Source organism: Phocoena phocoena, chromosome 3, assembly GCF_963924675.1.
Source record: "Phocoena phocoena chromosome 3, mPhoPho1.1, whole genome shotgun sequence".
Classification (NCBI taxonomy): Eukaryota; Metazoa; Chordata; class Mammalia; order Artiodactyla; family Phocoenidae; genus Phocoena; species Phocoena phocoena.
The window spans coordinates 148,559,761-148,577,630 of record NC_089221.1 but is presented as its reverse complement, the minus strand read 5'-3'; the positions used below and the strand labels follow the sequence as shown (position 1 = coordinate 148,577,630).

Below are 17,870 nucleotides of genomic sequence, written 5' to 3'. Positions count from 1 at the left end.
AGAATGTCAGGTTCTGTTCAGAAATCATGAAAAGAAAAAAGACTTAGTCTGTATATTTTTGCAAAAATGTTTGAAGATTTAAAAATTCATATATACTTCCAAAGTTATTTTTACGGGCTTCTCATTGCGGTGGCTTTTCTTGTTGCGGAGCATGGGCTCTAGGTGCACGGGCTTCAGTAGTTGTGGCACGTGGGCTCAGTAGTTGTGACTCGCGGGCTCTAGAGCGCCGGCTCAGCAGTTGTGGCGCACGGGCTTAGTTGTTCCGCGGCACTTGGAATCTTCCCGGACCAGGGCTGGGACCCGTGTCCCCTGCATTGGCAGGCGGATTCTTAAGCACTGTGCCACCAGGGAAGTCCCATCTATACTTTTTATTTGACTTTATTCTTATGCCTTCTACAGGTGAGGGGAGATAAAATAAAGCTGTCATATTTGTAAGGAAGGTGCTTTTACTTTTTCCAGAGTATCTTCTACCTTTACTGTGAGCTAGTTTTTCTGTTGGGTTCTTCTCTTTGAGGACCTTTCAGTTTCCTTTGCTTAAGTACCGAGATCGTGGAGGTTTTGTTGTTGTCTTTGCCTTTGCGTTGCGATTCTCCCACAATTACAGTTATATCAACTTTCTCTCTGGTACATTTAATACATATGACATTAGACAATTAGACAATAGACAGTTGTCTAATAGACATTAGACAATTCTCTGGAACTCTTCAAGTAGACATGAAGTTTTATTCAAATAGGTATTTATTTGAGTATTGGATTAGCTACCTATTCAAATAGGTATCTACTCGTGATGTCTTATCTTCCACTCCCTGCTCAGTAAACTAATAGTGAATGTTGTCTCTAAACTGTTTCTGACTCATCTAAAGGTTAATAGAGCAGAAAATAAAATTTACCTTTAATTTTACCTTGTTGGTGGAATCAGTAGGGGGTGGAATGTGATTATCTGACATATTCTGAACACCTTTGGGTGTTCTGAAGGTGAGGGGATGAGACCTGATGTGCTGCCTTGAAATAAGGCGGCCAGATTGGGTGAAGAGAGCATGGTTTACTCCAGGTGTCAGACCAGATACACTTTGCAGCATGAATTGGTCCCGTCATCTTGAAATATAGCCTGGTATAGGATGTAGAGATTGCCTAGGGGCTAGAGTTATTTTGTTTTATTTCTGTTATGAATAACTCAAATTTCATCTGACCCTGGGCCAGTGAGGGAATGGTTGGTATCAGGAATTCTTTAGAACCATTTTGAGAGTAATTTCTTTTAAATTAGTATTCTTCCTGCAATTAAATATAGAACATTGAATTTTGATATACACCCTCTCCCTCCTACCCACTCTGTCATTTATTTCACACCCACTCTTACCCAACACTCCATGGAGCTTCAGTTTTCTTTTTACCTGTTCTTCTGTTTAACAATTTCTTATCTGTGGCTCTGTGTAAGATAAGAATGTCTCTGTATGTCAGTATGAGATCAGTGATCATATGCCAGGTAAGTATCTGGGTGCAAAGAAGCTGCATCAGACTCGTTATAGCACTACTACTACGTTCTCTAAGGAGCCATGCTGCCACTTAGAGCAAAAAAGGAGTGGACTCTTACCCTCTTTTTTCTTCTCCTCTTGGATTAAAACTAGAGTAGGGTGTTGTAGTTCTTCTCCTTGTGGTTGGGCACTTCTCCTTTGGCCTAGTATCAAGGATCGCCTGTTCCAATCCTGGTCCCTCTAAAGAGTAAAGCACTACCTCTCTCCCTCATCCCTTTCTAAATTAGCTTCTATATTTGAGTTTCAGGGAAAGATATTTACAGTTCCTTAGACTCATGTCCAGAACAGAGTGCTAGAGGAAGCTTTTCTATGATCAGGTTTCCTCGTGGATCTGGTGGTTTGGCTGTTCTTCCTTTGGATACCACAAAGTAGTCTTTTCCCTCTGAGATTTCTCAGTTCCTGCTTTCCGGCTTCATATGTTCAAGCGTCCTGAGATTCAAGGACCCTTGGACATATGCCATTTGGTTTCTCCTAGTATCTCACCTCTCTTTTATGCTATCCTTTGACTTTAAATTCTGCCACTGCTGTCTGATGGAACACTTACTACGATTTTTCTAGATAATTTAAAAAATTCTCAGGCTTCCCTGGTGGCGCAGTGGTTGAGAGTCCGCCTGCCGATGCAGGGGATGCGGGTTCGTGCCCCGGTCCGGGAGGATCCCACATGCCGCGGAGCGGCTGGGCCCATGAGCCATGGCCGCTGAGCCTGCGCGCCCGGAGCCTGTGCTCCGCAACGGGAGAAGCCACAACAGTGAGAGACCTGTGTACCGCAAAAAACAAACAAAAATTCTCCTTTGGAGAAGGCAGACTGAATGGAAAAGAGCTACTAACTTGTCACTGGAAGATTTGGGTAGAGCCACCTAATATCTCCATTTGCTCTTGTAGATCTAAAATAAAATAGGTTAGGGGAATTCAGAATGCAAGAGTTAGCTAGTGGGCCAACTTTCCAGCTATAATTTTGATGAAAGAACCAAAGAAGAATGGCCAGATAGCTATTAAAACATCTTTTATAAATTTTGGTTTTGATGTCAGCCTTTTATTTTTCTTCTCAGTCGCTTTAGGTCGTAACCAGCCTTTGAAAAAGGAGAAACCCAAATGGAAAAGTGATTATCCCATGACAGATGGACAACTACGCAGCAAGAGAGATGAATTTTGGGATACTGCACCAGCTTTTGAAGGCCGTAAAGAGATTTGGGATGCCTTGAAGGCTGCAGCACATGCTTTTGAAAGCAATGATCATGAACTGGCACAGGCAATCATTGATGGTGCGAACATAACGTTACCACATGGTAGGTTTGGTTGTTGTCAAGGACAAAGTGGAACATCATCAGCTCCTTTCTAATGGCAAGAAACCAAATGGGAAGTGTTCATTTTCCTGCTATGCATTATTCTTTTTTTTTTTTTTTTTTTAATGTAGCAAAGAGGAACATTCCTCTTTGCTTCTTGTATATTTTTTAGCTGGAGATAGGTTTACTCTGTGTGTGTGTGTGTGTGTGTGTGTGTGTGTGTGTATATGTGTATGTGTATTTTTTAATATCAAGAAAGAGAACACTTGATAAACCTGTATTTTCTAACTTCCGTCTAATCTAGTTCTCCATCAAGGCCTCCCCCCGGCCCCAATCTTCTAGAGCTTCTAGTTCACTGGTTTCCTGCTAGCACTAGAGAGGTAGTCTCAAGTTTAGATCTCAGAAGCCATGGAGACTCAGTGGACACACCTTTAGTCATTATCCTTTCTCATTAAGTCTGTTTTTAACATAATGAGCAAACCTAAACTTAGAAGTGAGTCTCACATGTTCTTAAGGACAGTTTTCTATGACTGTATCCCTGAGCTTTATTAGAAACCTCTCTCCTTTGCTTAGGAATGTGACTCTAACGACCACCATAAGCTTTGAATGTTTCCAGGGACACATGTATGCTGGATGCATGCATATCCTCATGTTTAGTCTCCTTGATTAGAAACAAAAAAGTTTCATGCTATACTAAGATTCAAATGTTAATTTTACAGTATATTATATTCTTGTTCTGTTGATTACTATATTTATAAATTGACTTTTCAGTTTTTCAAGTTAATATTTTTCTAAGTTGTCTCTTTAGGCCCGATATAATCCTATATTTCGTTGAATAGTTTTCTATTTATTATTATACTCTCATTGTTTTGTTTGCAGTATCTTCCTTTTTTTTCTTTTCTTCTTTCCTTTCTTTTTCCCCCCCATGGGAATTTTTAGTAAAAGGTGAAAGATTCATACGATCTGAAGAGAAACACAAGTATCGTTCAGTATCTTACTTTGTCTACATTTTCAGAGGAACAGTGCTTTTCACTGTTTAATCATCGGCTTTGACTCTTTGTCAAATAAAAGGTATTTAACTTAGTATCCTTTCCAGTGTTCCAAATCTCCATTAATTTCCCGAATTAATTGTGCTTCCAAGAAACTTTTAAAAGTATATATTCCATAGCTGTTCTGTTCTTTAGTAATAAAACCTTATTAGGATGGGCTTGGGTTAATAACATTGAGCACCCTATATATATAGATCACTATATATAGATCACTTTTTCTACGCAGGTGTAAAAATAATCCGTCCTACATTTGAAAAATTTATAATAGAATGCAGTTTTAGTATGACTCTTTAGTCCCTATTTTCATGGATAGTCTCTGAATTCTTTACTTCTTACATGACTGGAGTGGACATCACCTTGTTCCATTACCTTTCTTAGTTCTATAATTTGTCTTCAAATACTACCTTTATATAATATAAAGGGAAGGGCCTTCCTTTACAGTTAGTTTTATCATCCATCTCTTTTTACTGCTTACATCCTATATTTTAAAAGCAGAATATATTGGTATCTGTACAGGCCCGCGAGTGGGGTGGGGGTGGTGTTTATCTGTGATTTAGGAGCCCAAGGCCCAGAACCTTGGAACTTTGACTTCCTTACTTTGTACCTGTCATAGTTACCTATGGGAAAATCTAATTTTGTTCTGTTAATTATGGCCTTGTTTACAAGTTCATGGAGGCATAACAGCTCTGTTACATTTAAGGTAGGGACCTATGCATATCCTATTAGAAACGGGCTCAGATCTCTAAAAACTCAAGTCCCTCATTTCTGTTTATCTGTGTGAACCGCAAAGTAATGATCCTGGCAGCCCCACCAACCAACAGACTGGGGAGAATTATTCTTGGAAATTTGAGAATATTGGATGAGCCTCAACTCGTCCCCTCTATGTTTAAGGAATATTTTCTGCTTTAGCGTGAAAGAGTCAAATTGACTTTCCTCAAGCTTTCCTCTTTGAAAGCTCTGTAATAACTTTATGTGTATTAATATTATTGTCATTGGTACCCTTGATTGATTTCCCTTGTTCACATCTGAAACTTATCAATAATGTTTCTTGGGTGGACTTTTGAATTATATTTCGTCAGGTACTCTAACTCACCATTAGTTTATAACTTAGCTATTTAGTTACATGTTTTTACCTACACCTCACTGGTATTGGTGAAATCCCTTCCATCTTTTAGGTGTAATTACTTAATTGAAATTTTACTTTGGATACATTTTGTTGTATTAAACCCTAACCATCCCAAAGTACTTCATATTTTGAGTTTAAAATATTGCATAGGCTTTAGCTCTTGTTTAGCTCAGGCTTTGGTATCAGACCTAGCCTTACTTCCTGCCTCTACTGTATTACTTATAGCTATGTGCCTTTGGGCAAATTGCTTCTTTTCAGTAAGCTTCATTTCTCTCATCTGTAGAATATGGATTGTAAGTACCTACATTGTAGGGTGGTCGTATTGATTAAATGTGATTATAAAACATGTAAATTGCTTACCATAGTCCAAAAGACACTTAATAAATAGTAGTGCTGATGATTGTATCTTTTTTTTTAAATTTAATTTATTTTTTTATACAGCAGGTTCTCATTAGTTAATCCATTTTATACATATTAGTGTATACATGTCAATCCCAATCTCCCAGTTCATCCCACCACCACCACCACCGCCCACCCACCACTTTCCCCCCTTGGTGTCCATACGTCTGTTCTCTACATCTGTGTCTTAATTTCTGCCCTGCAAACCGGTTCATCTGTACCATTTTTCTAGGTTCCACATATATGCGTTAATATACGATATTTATTTTTCTCTTTCTGACTTAACTTCACTCTGTATGACAGTCTCTAGATCCATCCACGTCTCTACAAATGACCCAATTTCGTTCCTTTTTATGGCTGAGTAATATTCCATTGTATACATGCACCACATCTTCTTTATCCATTCGTCTGTCGATGGGCATTTAGGTTGCTTCCATGTCCTGGCTATTGTAAATAGTGCTGCAATGAACATTGGGGTGCATGTGTCTTTTTGAATTATGGTTTTCTCTGGATATATGCCCAGTAGTGGGATTCCTGGGTCATATGGTAATTCTACTTTTAGCTTTTTAAGGACCCTCCATACTGTTTTCCATAGTGGCTGTATCAATTTACCTTCCTACCAACAGTGCAAGAGGGTTCCCTGTTCTCCACACCCTCTCCAGCATTTGTTGTTTGTAGATTTTCTGATGATGCCCATTCTGACTGGTGTGAGGGTCCTTTCTTTCTCTCTTCTCCTTCTGGGACCCGTATAATGCGAATGTTTTTATGTTTAATGTTGTCGCAGAGGTTTCTTAGGCTGTCTTTATTTCTTTTCATTCTTTTTTCTTTATTCTGTTCCACAGCAGTGAATTCCACCATTCTGTCTTCCAGGTCACTTATCCGTTTTTCTGCCTCAGTTATTCTGCTATTGATTCCTTCTAGTATATTTTTCATTTCAGTTATTGTATTGTACATCTGTTTGTTTGTTCTTTAATTCTTCTAGGTCTTTGTTAAACATTGCTTGCATCTTCTCGATCTTTGCCTCCATTCTTTTTCCGAGGTCCTGGATCATCTTCACTATCATTATTCTGAATTCTTTTTCTGGAAGGTTGCCTATCTCCACTTCATTTAGTTGTTTTTCTGGGGTTTTATCTTGTTCCTTCATCTGGTGCATAGCCCTCTGCCTTTTCATCTGGTCTGTCTTTTTGTGAATGTGGTTTTTGCTCCACAGGCTGCAGGATTGTAGTTCTTCTTGCCTCTGCTGTCTGCCCTCTCAAGGATTGTATTTCTTGAACTCTGACATTAACAAGTAAATTCCTTGCACCTAAATTATAGATTTCAGTCATTTTCTGGATGTACTGTCTACCGGTAACATCTTTCTTTGGCTTTTAGGATACCCTTCTTTTGGGCATATGCCTAATGGAATTTTGAGGTTATGTTGATTCAATAGCAACAATAGTGGCAGATTTATTTTAAATTTTTATTTTATTTATTTATTTTTGGCTGTGTTTGATCCTTGTTGCCATGTGCGGGCTTTCTCTAGTTGTGCTGAGCGGACTTCTCATTGCGGTGGCTTCTCTTGTTGCAGAGCATGGGCTCTAGGCACCCAGGCTTCAGCAGTTGTGGCTTGTGGGCTCTACAGCGCGAGTTCAGTAGTTGTGGCGCATGGGCTTAGCTGCTCCGCGGCATGTGGGATCTTCCCAGACCAGGGCTCGAACCCGTGTCCCCTGCCTTGGCAGGCAGATCCTTAACCACTGTGCCAACAGGGAAGCCCAGTAGTAGATTTATTTTTTATTTTTTTAATTTATTTTTAGTAGTAGATTTATTAATTAGACACCTAGCAGTGAGGACATTGTTAGTTTAGCATCATCTCACACCTGATCCATGCCCATCCCCTTCATCTCCATCTGTCAGTATTACCCATAAGATTGCTGAACTAATCATAGATTGACAGCCTGAAGAGATCCTAGGATATACACTCCTTTCTAAGTTTTCTTCCAAAAATCTCCTTTTTTGTTTTCATCTCATCCTCTCTTCTCTTCCCATAATCTTTTTGTTATCTCAACCTTATTCATATTATCTTCCCAGTATAAATATTATATATATTTAACTTTATATATAAAGTTCTTTAAACCTTGAAAACCATATGAAAATGTCTTTGTAAATGTTGTTTGTATCTGTGTTGTCTGTTATTTTAGATCGTATGCTCAAAGTAAGCAAGGATTATGCCCTTTTTGATTTAAATTGTATTTAGTGTCAGTGTTTTATGCATAAAAATTATGTATTTGTCAATGGCCTTTTTTCTTGTGATGATAGTTACCTTTTCTGTTGTTTCAAGGAAACAACAAAAAACTCTTTTCCCCATATTTTCTCTTTCTTTTCTTTCTCTTATAGTGGTTCCCTTGATAATTAATGTGTTCAGTCAGCAGGTTATATTTATTATATTCCTGCCTGTCCAAGCACAAAATAATTCTGTGCTCTTTAATTATCTCCCTCTATTGATATCTGTGAGAAGTCTTTAGTTTGTTATTCTCAAATGGCAGTAGGGATTTTTAAGAGAGAAGTTGGTGTCATAACTACCTGGGGATTTTACATATGAATGTATATTTTCACTTCGGAAATTATGACTCAGGTAGAGGATGGTATGGACATGTGTAATAGTGTACTATTGTGGAAAAAGCTCCCTCCGTGATTCTAATGTCTGCTACTTCTTTTCCACAGCCTCCCCATCCTAGAAGAGCTTTAGTTTTCATTATTAACACAGCATTTTTTACTCATGGTCTTAAATTTCTTAAAGAGTTTATTTCCTTTTTCTAATTGAGTGCTATTTTGTCACTACCTGAAATTCCTAAAAACATTCCTAAATACAGTGTTTTGCCTGTGAAACCAGCTTATAGATTAAATGGCATGCCCAAATTAGCATAAACATGGTGAAAAGAAGGTGGTTTTTATTTTCATATTTCACAGAGTCTGGTTCATAGTGGCTATTCAGATATTTTCGGTGAGAGCTCTTTCAGAAACAGTATCTGTTTATCTGGTAAAGAGGAGGATTTAATGCTTTTTTAAAATTATTATTCAGAAGATTTAAAAAGATTTTTAAAATTGCCTACTCCTTTCCCTACCTTCCAATTTTCTAGAAAGGTTGTTGTTTATTTCTTTAGCATCTACAATTAATGTGTTTTCCATCTCCTTGCAATTCACGTGTAAAAGCTCCCTTCTTAATCTTCCCTGTATAGGAGGAGTAGCTGCTCGCTATTACCCATTCAGTTGGACTTTTTTTTTTTTTTTTTTTTTTTTTGCAGTACGCGGGCCTCTCACTGTTGTGGCCTCTCCCGTTGTGGAGCACAGGCTCCGGACGCGCAGGCTCAGCGGCCACAGCTCACGGGTCCAGCCACTCCGTGGCATGTGGGATCTTCCTGGACCGGGGCACGAACCCACGTCCCCTGCATCGGCAGGCGGACTTTCAACCACTGTGCCACCAGGGAAGCCCTCAGTTGGACTTTTGAAGGCCATTTTCTTTTGTCCTTTCTCATTCTTCAGGATATGTGAGATAGAAAATAGTAATTCTTGAAAAACTTTTATTTTTTAGTCACCTTCAAAATACAGGTGAGAAAGGAGTTGCCCAGAATTTTTTTTTCTTTTTCCTGGTCTTTCTTGTCTCAGAATATATCAAATGTGAATAAATTAAATTATGTATAATGCAGTTTAAGTTGTTTAAAACTAAGGCACTTATAAATAGCATAAATAGAGCATTTCTGTGTATAGGAAGCCAACATGATGAAAAGAACTCCTGGTCTGAGACTCAGAAATAATAGAATACTATCAGTTCATGTTTTGAATTGATGTTATTTAATTCTCATGCCTGTGATAATCACCTACAACAGTCCACATTTTAAACAGATGAGAAAACTGAAGCACAGGGAAGTTACATTATTTTTCCGAGGTAGAAGTCATGAAATTGGGTTTTGAACTCAAGTCCTAGATCTAATGGTAACTAAAGCAACTAAGTTACAGGGTCAGGACATTTCATCTGTGTTTTCTGTAAAGTTACTACATGAGTAATTTTCAATGTTAATTCCATGTGTACCATTTCAGTTCTCTCCCACACTATATAGAATACTTTGTTTTTTTATAAATTTATTTATTTTATTTGTTTATCTTTGGCTACATTGGGTCTTCGCTGCTACTTGCAGGCTATCTCTAGTTGCAGTGAGCCGGTGCTACTCTTCGTTGCGGTGTGTGTGCTTCTCATTGCGGTGGCTTCTCTTGTTGTGGAGCACGGGCTCTAGGTGCACAGGCTTCAGCAGTTGTGGCTTGCAGGCTCTAGAGCGCAGGCTCAGTAGTTGTGGTGCATGCGCTTAGTTGCTCCATGGCATGTGGGATCTTCCTGGACCAGGGCTCGAACCCGTGTCCCCTGCATTGGCAGGTGGATTCTTAACCACTGCGCCACCAGGGAAGTCCCTAGAATACTTTAAAATGATATACTTCTATTACTACTAAAGAGAAACAAGTGAATTCTCTCAGACATGGACAGATAGGAAATGCATATGTGTAGGCCTTGTTTCTCTTTCCTTTAAGTGTGTTAGACGCCCATTCAGAAGCAAGCCATGGGGCTTCCCTGGTGGTGCAGTGGTTAAGAATCTGCCTGCCAGTGCAGGGGACATGGCGTTGAGCCCTGGTCTGGGAAGATCCCACATGCTGCGGAGCAGCTAAGTCCGCGCGCCACAACTACTGAGCCTACGCTCTAGAGCCTGCGAGCCACAACTCCTGAAGCCCGGGTGCTTAGAGCCTGTGCTCTGCAACAAGAGAAGCCCCCGCACACAGCAACGAAGACCCAACGCAGCCAAAAATAAATAAATAAAATAAATTAAAAAAAAAAAAAAGCAAGCCATGAATTCTGATTCCTTTAAAGGTCCCTATAAGAATTTGTCATTTAATAAACTTAATTTATGAACATAAAGCTTAAGAACGAAAGCATGAAAATTGTACATACATGAGAGACAGAGGATTTTTACCAGACTTGTGTTTAGAAATGAAATGGGGCCTTAATAAAGGATCTGATGACTGACTAATCATCAATTAAATGTTATATCCTTTTCCTCTCTATCCTCAACGAAACAAAAATGATTTGGAGTTACACAGTGTAGCTTTATCCACTCCTCGGCTGCTGTCACCCTTTTTCTTCAGGTAGAGCAGCAAAGGGCCTAAAATAGGTGAGGTGGGAGTTTGTCCCTGAGTCAGTAGGCTTGTCTCTGAAGAAGACCTCCATTCTTTGCCATTCTGGGTGGTGGGGGTGGACGGAAAGCAGGGTTTCTGATGTGGTCCCAGGAAGTGTACTGCACCGACTTCCACTTCTGTAAAGCCAGGTCAGCCAAATAAACCAGTGCCTGAGTGCTGCTGGTCTGTTCCTCTGTTCCTTTTAAAGAGTTGGAATTAAAGATCAGTGTCCCGTTAGAAATGTGGCCAAATGTTACACAAGCTCTTAATCATGGTCTAACCATCGTAAGACTTTGGTAATACATCCAAACTAGGCCACTTTTCACCCGTGCTTGCTAGGAGAGATGATAGACTTGGTACTTCTGAATCCCAGTCTTAATAGCTAATTTGGTGGAATGAGACAACTGAACCTGCTTCTCCTAAAGCCTGACTATCAGACATAAGCTTAATATAATTCCCAGCAAAGTGTTTGCATGAGAGAGCCTGTAATTAGTTAGTCCTGAAAGACGGCTCATAACACCTGGATGAAGGGTAATTTCGATGGCCCTTTTGACATTATTGTGAGGTTTGTAAAGGACCCCATGAAGCGTAAAGCAGTGGGCTCAAACATTATGAAACTTTGATCCTTTGTGATATTGCTATTGGTGAGCTCTTCTCCGTAAGTCTGGTTCTGAGATTTAAAACTTGTATGAGAAGGGAACTGACATTATATGTACTAGTCAGTTTTGCATGTGTTTTATTATTTAATCCTTACAACTACTTTGTGAGGTAGATAGTATAGTCCTTGAGGAAACAGACTGAATATGTCCAAGATTAGGATTCAAATTAAAATTTGGGTGTGATGGCTCCAAAGCCACTGTTCCTTCTATCACATTTACTGCTTCTCCAGTCTTCTTTTCCTCTGTCAGGCTCAACAGTGGGCTTCCTGAATCATAGGTCTAACCCACTCTTTCTTTCCTTCCCATTCTTTCTGTTATTTCAGTGTTCTTTTCTTTTTTAGCTGTGTCCAACTCACTTATGTGTTTAGGTCTTCTGTTGTCTTAGGAAGTCATGTTTTATGAAGAGTTCACGCCTTCTGGATCAGTTAGAAAAGTGAAGTCGAGAATAAAGACGTCTTTTCTCATCCTTGGAAGAAACCCCCAATGTGACAAAAGCCTTGCAGTTCTAGGATATTGCTTTCCTAATTTCTTAATTAATTTTGGGAGGACCGTTTTCTACATCAGATTGCTAGTATGTTTTAAATATTAAATGTTTCCAACTCTGTTGAGGTGTATTGAAGAACAGTAAACAGCACATATTTAAAGTGTGCAGTTTGGTTAGCTTTGACATGTAAACACCCGTGAAACCATCACTACAGTCAAGGTAACATTTTAATATCCTCAAAAGTTTCCTTACATAAAAATTGATTTTTAACTTTTGCAGATTTGTTCATGCAGCTCTGCAAGTCTCACGTGGTAAAAATTTTAAGACTGAGCTGCAGTCTTGCAGGAGTGAACATAGAGGGGAAACCAGTGAGGCCTTCGAATGCTTAAAAAGACGTCTTTCTTTTTAACCTGAAAGCTACTTCAGAAAGAGTAAAGTGTTAGACGTTCTGGCATGTAGTAAAGCTATTTTTATTATTTGGTATATAATTTAGTCTTTATAAGTTTCTTGTGAAATAGTTCGAAGCCTAATTAAAAACAGCCATAGAAAAGTGTTGACTAAGGAAAATAGAACATCTGAGCCAGTCATCTAGATAGAAGATAAATAAAAACAACTTCAAAAAATTACGTATGGGGCTTCCCTGGTGGCGCAGTGGTTGAGAGTCCGCCTGCCGATGCAGGGGACATGGGTTCGTGTCCCAGTCCGCGAAGATCCCACATGCCGCGGAGCAGCTAGGCCTGTGAGACATGGCCGCTGAGCCTGCGCGTCCGGAGCCTGTGCTCCGCAACGGGAGAGGCCACAGCAGTGAGAGGCCCGCGTACCACCAAAAAAAAAAAAAAAAAAAAAATTATGTATGAAATCAGAACAGAAGGTAGTCTTGGCAGCTTTCTTCCTACCCTGGGGAGCTTTCAGGGCTTCCTGACCTGCGGAAGCCGTGGCCTGGCAGTCATTTATCCCGGTGGCCATCTGTCTCTGCTAGGACTTGAGTGAGGCCTATAATGGGTTTTTGAGGAGAAGGGGAAAAAAAGACAAGTACTTAGGTGAACAATCTAAGCAAGCCTGGCTAGAATGTCTTTAGAGCTAGTGAAGAATTATTAGATGAACGGCACCGTCAGTGGCCAGTGGGTGATGATTAAAAGCCCTTTGTAAATTGCATATGCAAACATAGCTAGGAGTGATTTTTGGAAACGTAAAAAAATCCTTATGTTATCAACTTTTAGAGTGGTTCCTTCCCTCTGTGTTTAAATAGTGTTTCTTTAAGCAAAGCTCTCTTCTAACCATGCCCTGTTTTTTACACATTGCTCTCAAATATCAAAGATGAGACAGTGATAGTAATAGGTCCATTTTGTCACTACATGTGGTGGCTTCGCAGCACTGAAACTTCTTAGTCAACACTTTCTTTTGCCTCATCTTCCAGATGCTTCTTTGACCTGTCACTAACATCACTGGCAAACGTATTGTTGGGCTGCATTTGGAGTGTTGGTTTCTTGCTCCTTGTGATTCACATTTGGTTCTTCATCCCTCTGGTGTTTGTCCTCTGCCTTTTTCCAAGCATATTTCTTCCTCTCCTTAACCATATCATTAACCTGGGAGTCTCGTAGAGCTGTCACAAGCCCTATAGCCTTATCCCTATGTTACACATTGACTTCTTCAGGAATCAGATTATTTTACTGTGTTACTTAACTATCTCTGACCCTGGGCAAGCTACCTCTCTCTTCTTCAATTTTCCCATTTGTAAAATGAGTATGATAGACTTACCTTAGAGGGCTGTTGTGAGGATTAAGTGTTAATGTATGTAAAGTGCTTAGACAGAGCTAGTGAGCCCTCTTAAGTGTTCGCTTTTATGTTTAAACTTATTACGCTACAGACTGCTTTTACCCTTTTCCCAATATGCTTCTTCAGTTACCTTCAGATAACTCAATTGAAGTATCTCCCTGAACCTGAAGCAGTTAAGAATCCAAGCAGAGGGCTTCCCTGGTGGCGCAGTGGTTGAGAATCTGCCTGCCAGTGCAGGGGACATGGGTTCGATCCCTGGTCCAGGAAGACCCCACATGCAGCAGACAGCTAAGCCCGTGTGTCACAACTACTGAGCCAGCGCTCTAGAGCCTGCAAGCCACAACTGCTGAGACTGTGTGCCACAACTGCTGAAGCCTGCACGCCTAGAGCCTGTGCTCCGCAACAAGAGAAGCCACCGCAATGAGAAGCCTGTGCACCGCAACGAAGAGTAGCCTCCGCTTGCCACAACTAGACAAAGCCCGCGCGCAGCAACGAAGACCCAACGCAGCCAAAAATAAATACATAAATAAGTAAATTAAAAACAAAGAAAGAATCCAAGCAGAGAATCTTGTAACCCTAAATTCTCTGTCACTCTTATTTCCTGGTTAGGTGATTCCTTTCCTAACCTATCATTAGGTCTCGCCCCTTACCACCAGTTCTCTCAGATCCATTTCTTTGCATTGTTAGTCAGCCAGTCATTTTAGCAGGGCCCCCTGATTGCAGTCAGTCACTCTCCCTTTATGCAAATAATAAAATAATCTTTAGGCTTTGTCTTCTTCACTAGCATAACCCTAGCACCTGAAACATTGCTTGGCATATAGTAGGCACTCAATATTTGTTGGATGAATGACTCATGGACCTATATTAGCCACATGGACCTATACTAGCCTCCTCTAGAAATTTCCTAGGGTATTAAGTCTAAACTCCTGAACCCTCCTATCAGGTTTTCACTATTGCTCTCTGTTTAGTAATTTCATACCATTGATTGTGTATTCCACCTCAGCAGAGCCACTTGTTATCCCCTACTTATCTTGTACTAATTCTTCTTTTTAAAAAAATATTTATTTATTTGGTTGCACTGGGTCTTAGTTGCAGCAAGCGGGTTCCTTAGTTGGGGCAAGCGGGCTTCTTAGTTGTGGCTCGAGGGCTCCTCAGTTGTGGCATGCAAACTCTTAGTTGCAGCATGTGGGATCTAGTTCCCTGGCCAGGGATTGAACCGGGCCCCCTGCATTGGGAGCGTGGAGTCTTAAACACTGCACTACCAGGGAAGTCCCTCTTGTACTAATTCTTGTTTCCATATCATTCGTATTTCTTGGGATGCCCTACATTTGTATTCTGTGTCATGCCCAGAACACACTATTTCTACAGAATTTTTCCTTCTTGGCTCTACCAACTCTAGTCACATTTCTATTGTGTGATATCTCAGCTCCTATGTTTGATTTTCAGTGTCAATTTGTATTTAAATCTTTGGTCGGTATGCTGTGTCTGCTCACCTTGATTATAAGCTCCTGGGGGTCAAGGACAGTCTTGGCTCTCTTGTAACCTTCTCTACTTAGTGCCAGTGACATATCCTACACACTTCTAGGTGTTTAGTAAGTGTTCATGCAGCAACTCTGGAACGCGAGAATTGTTTTCTAGTGATCTTTATGAAGTCCTAAAGAGATTTTGTGATTAGAGACCCTATTAGCAGAGCAGTTTTTTCTTTAATAAAGAGATATGGGGCCATAGAGTGGTGGAAGATTTAGGAGTATATTATTCAAAAGAGTTTGAGCCTGCAGAGGAGTCATTTTGCTCTGAATAGGTAATTTTGGGGTAATATTCAGCTCTGGGCTATATTGATTATTTTTATTGATACTTTATGATCCCAGATATTTAATTTGGGGATAGGGTAACCCATAAAACTGCAGCCTAAAAATGTAATTAAATGATGTTTGACTTCATGGCCTGAATTCTTCCCCTATTTAGTTTTTTGTTTAATCTAAAACTAGAGCATATTTATAACTCAGATTACAGTATAGTTTGACTGGTAGGAGTGAGGAAAGGAATAAACCAGGAAACTTCATGTTAAATAAGTTGCAAGTTACCTTTCCCCAAAATATTGGAATATGGGAGCTTCTAAGCAACAGAGTCTGGATAGCTGATTTCCAGCCTCGTAGATGGGAGGCTGCCTGAGCTAGAATAAGAAGATATGCCATCTTCAGCTGTACCTCTTCAATGGAGTTTTTATTCTCACCCATTTGAGTCTGAAAACTGAACCCCTGACTTGCTGGGCTGAAGGGCAGAAGGGGAAAGACTCAGCTTTCTATTGTGATGAAAGAGTGAGTATTCAGCTCTAGGAAGAGCCAGAGTGCCTGTTAGACTGTACATTTGTTTTAAGCTTGGCATGCACTACTGTTTCAGCACTGCGCTAGAGGCTGCCGTGGCACCTCTCGTCCTGGTTTCTAGGGAGGCTAAAAATATAGGCTGTCTTTCGGTCAAGACATTGTTCTGCCTGTAGTTTGACAGCTTTGGTTTGCACTTTTATTTTCTATCTCTTGTGGTGCATGAAGATGAAGCAGCATGTGCAAACCTGGAAATCACGTTAGAGGTCTTTTTTATCCTGCCTCATTTTGCTAATTGAGAGAAGTATTACAGGTTAAAGAACATTGCTCAAGGTTGTACACCTAGTTAATTACAAGGCTGGGAATATCATCTTGGTCTCCTGATTCCAAAGGTAATGATTTAGAATGGTGCCTCTCTTAGAGAATGTTTTTCTAGCAAAACAGTTATGTAAATATATATGTTCTTGTTCCTATCAGGCTGACATTACTGACGCCCCAGTATCAATGGGATATATATCTGAAGGTATTTTCCTGAGAGAGATGATGAGTCTGTAGTGAACTCTCCACCTTCTCTTTGCTAGTTTTCCTAATGGTCAGCCCACCTGAAAGGCACTGAGGTTTCTTTGCCTTAGGACAAGGCTATATCAAGTATATAAACAGTGAAGTTTGCACAACTGACTATTTATAAATAGTATTTATACTGCAGTGTGATGGTTACTAGTGTAGGGAATTGCTGGTGATCACAACTGGGCTTGAAGCATATCTATTTCTACAGTCATAGCAGTGTTCAGATTAGTGAATAACACAGAGGCTGAACATTATTTTTAAATACAGAGGAAAGGGGAGATGCGCGTGTATTAATGCTTGGTGCCTGAGTTCTCACCCCAGCCCATCTTATGTAACTTAGAAAGCAGGCCCAGTTCAACCCTTGGTGGATTGGTGACTGTTCCAGTCACCATCATTTGGGATGCTTTGGATTTTCAGCCTATTGATGGAGATCAGTTTATTAAGTCATTTGTTCATTGGTAACCATTTCTCAGTGTCCACGCCCCATATTCATTAGCCTGTGTATGAGTGTTCTGAATATGGTAGATATTTTTGGTTTTTATCCAAATTGATAATCAGCTGACATTAAATGTTCCAGTTTGAGCAAAAGACACATTATGAATAACCTTAAAATAAAACATCCATTAAGTATGCTTTCAAGTTCCCCAGGGGAAGCTCTGGTAATTACAATGGTTTATACTTTATAAAGAAATTAACCATGAATACCTTCTTTTAAACCATAAACACTTTTTTCCCCCTCCCCTGAGCTAGCCAGTTATAAACCTCATGCCTCTTTTGTTCTTCCTTTTTAACTCAAAGCTTCTCTGTAACAGATTGACTAATTTGGGTTAAATAAAACACCTCAGTCATTTCTGTGGTAGTTGTGCTAATGAGATCCATACATAAGCCATGAGACAATGGCATCTGGTAAGCTTGTCATCTCTAGTTTGTGATCTCTTTGGACTGAGGACTTCCGGCCGAGTACTTCAACTTAGGAAGTCTAGGCACTAAGAGAACCACTCTGGAACACTGTGTTGTGGAGAATTGAGCTTAGGGATCTTGGGTTTTTGCCTTTTTTTTTTTTAAGGTTAGCTGATTCATTTCCTAAAAAGATATCCCAATGTAATTGGCATCTCCCATTAATTTGGTCTAAGCATTGATAATATTAGTAAATTGGAATTTTGTGTGCTTTCTTTTACTTTTTTTTTTTTTTTCGGTACGTGGGCCTCTCACTGTTGTGGCCTCTCCCGTTGCGGAGCACAGGCTCCGGACACGCAGGCTCAGCGGCCATGGCTCATGGGCCCAGCCGCTCCGCGGCACATGGGATCTTCCTGGACCGGGGCACGAACCCACGTCCCCCGCATCGGCAGGCGGACTCTCAACCACTGCGCCACCAGGGAAGCCCTGGTCATGGGTCTTGATAATAATTATTGATGATCACTGACAGAGATTGGCCTTATTTTACATTTTTTTCTCTACAGTGGCACGCCAATGAGATG

The 17,870-nt window shown here is 40.1% G+C and overlaps 1 protein-coding gene and 1 pseudogene across 1 annotated transcript in view; one reads left to right on the top strand and one right to left on the bottom strand.

Annotated features, from left to right (window-relative positions):
* UBTD2 (ubiquitin domain containing 2) overlaps nucleotides 1-17,870 on the top strand; it is a 55,368-nt gene that overhangs the window by 36,824 nt on the left and 674 nt on the right. Inside the window, exon 2 of the mRNA XM_065875053.1 lies at nucleotides 2,582-2,818. Coding sequence (XP_065731125.1) covers nucleotides 2,582-2,818 — 237 coding nt within the window. The remainder of the gene's footprint in view (nucleotides 1-2,581; nucleotides 2,819-17,870) is intronic.
* On the bottom strand, nucleotides 3,707-3,797 carry LOC136121807 (U5 spliceosomal RNA; annotated as a pseudogene).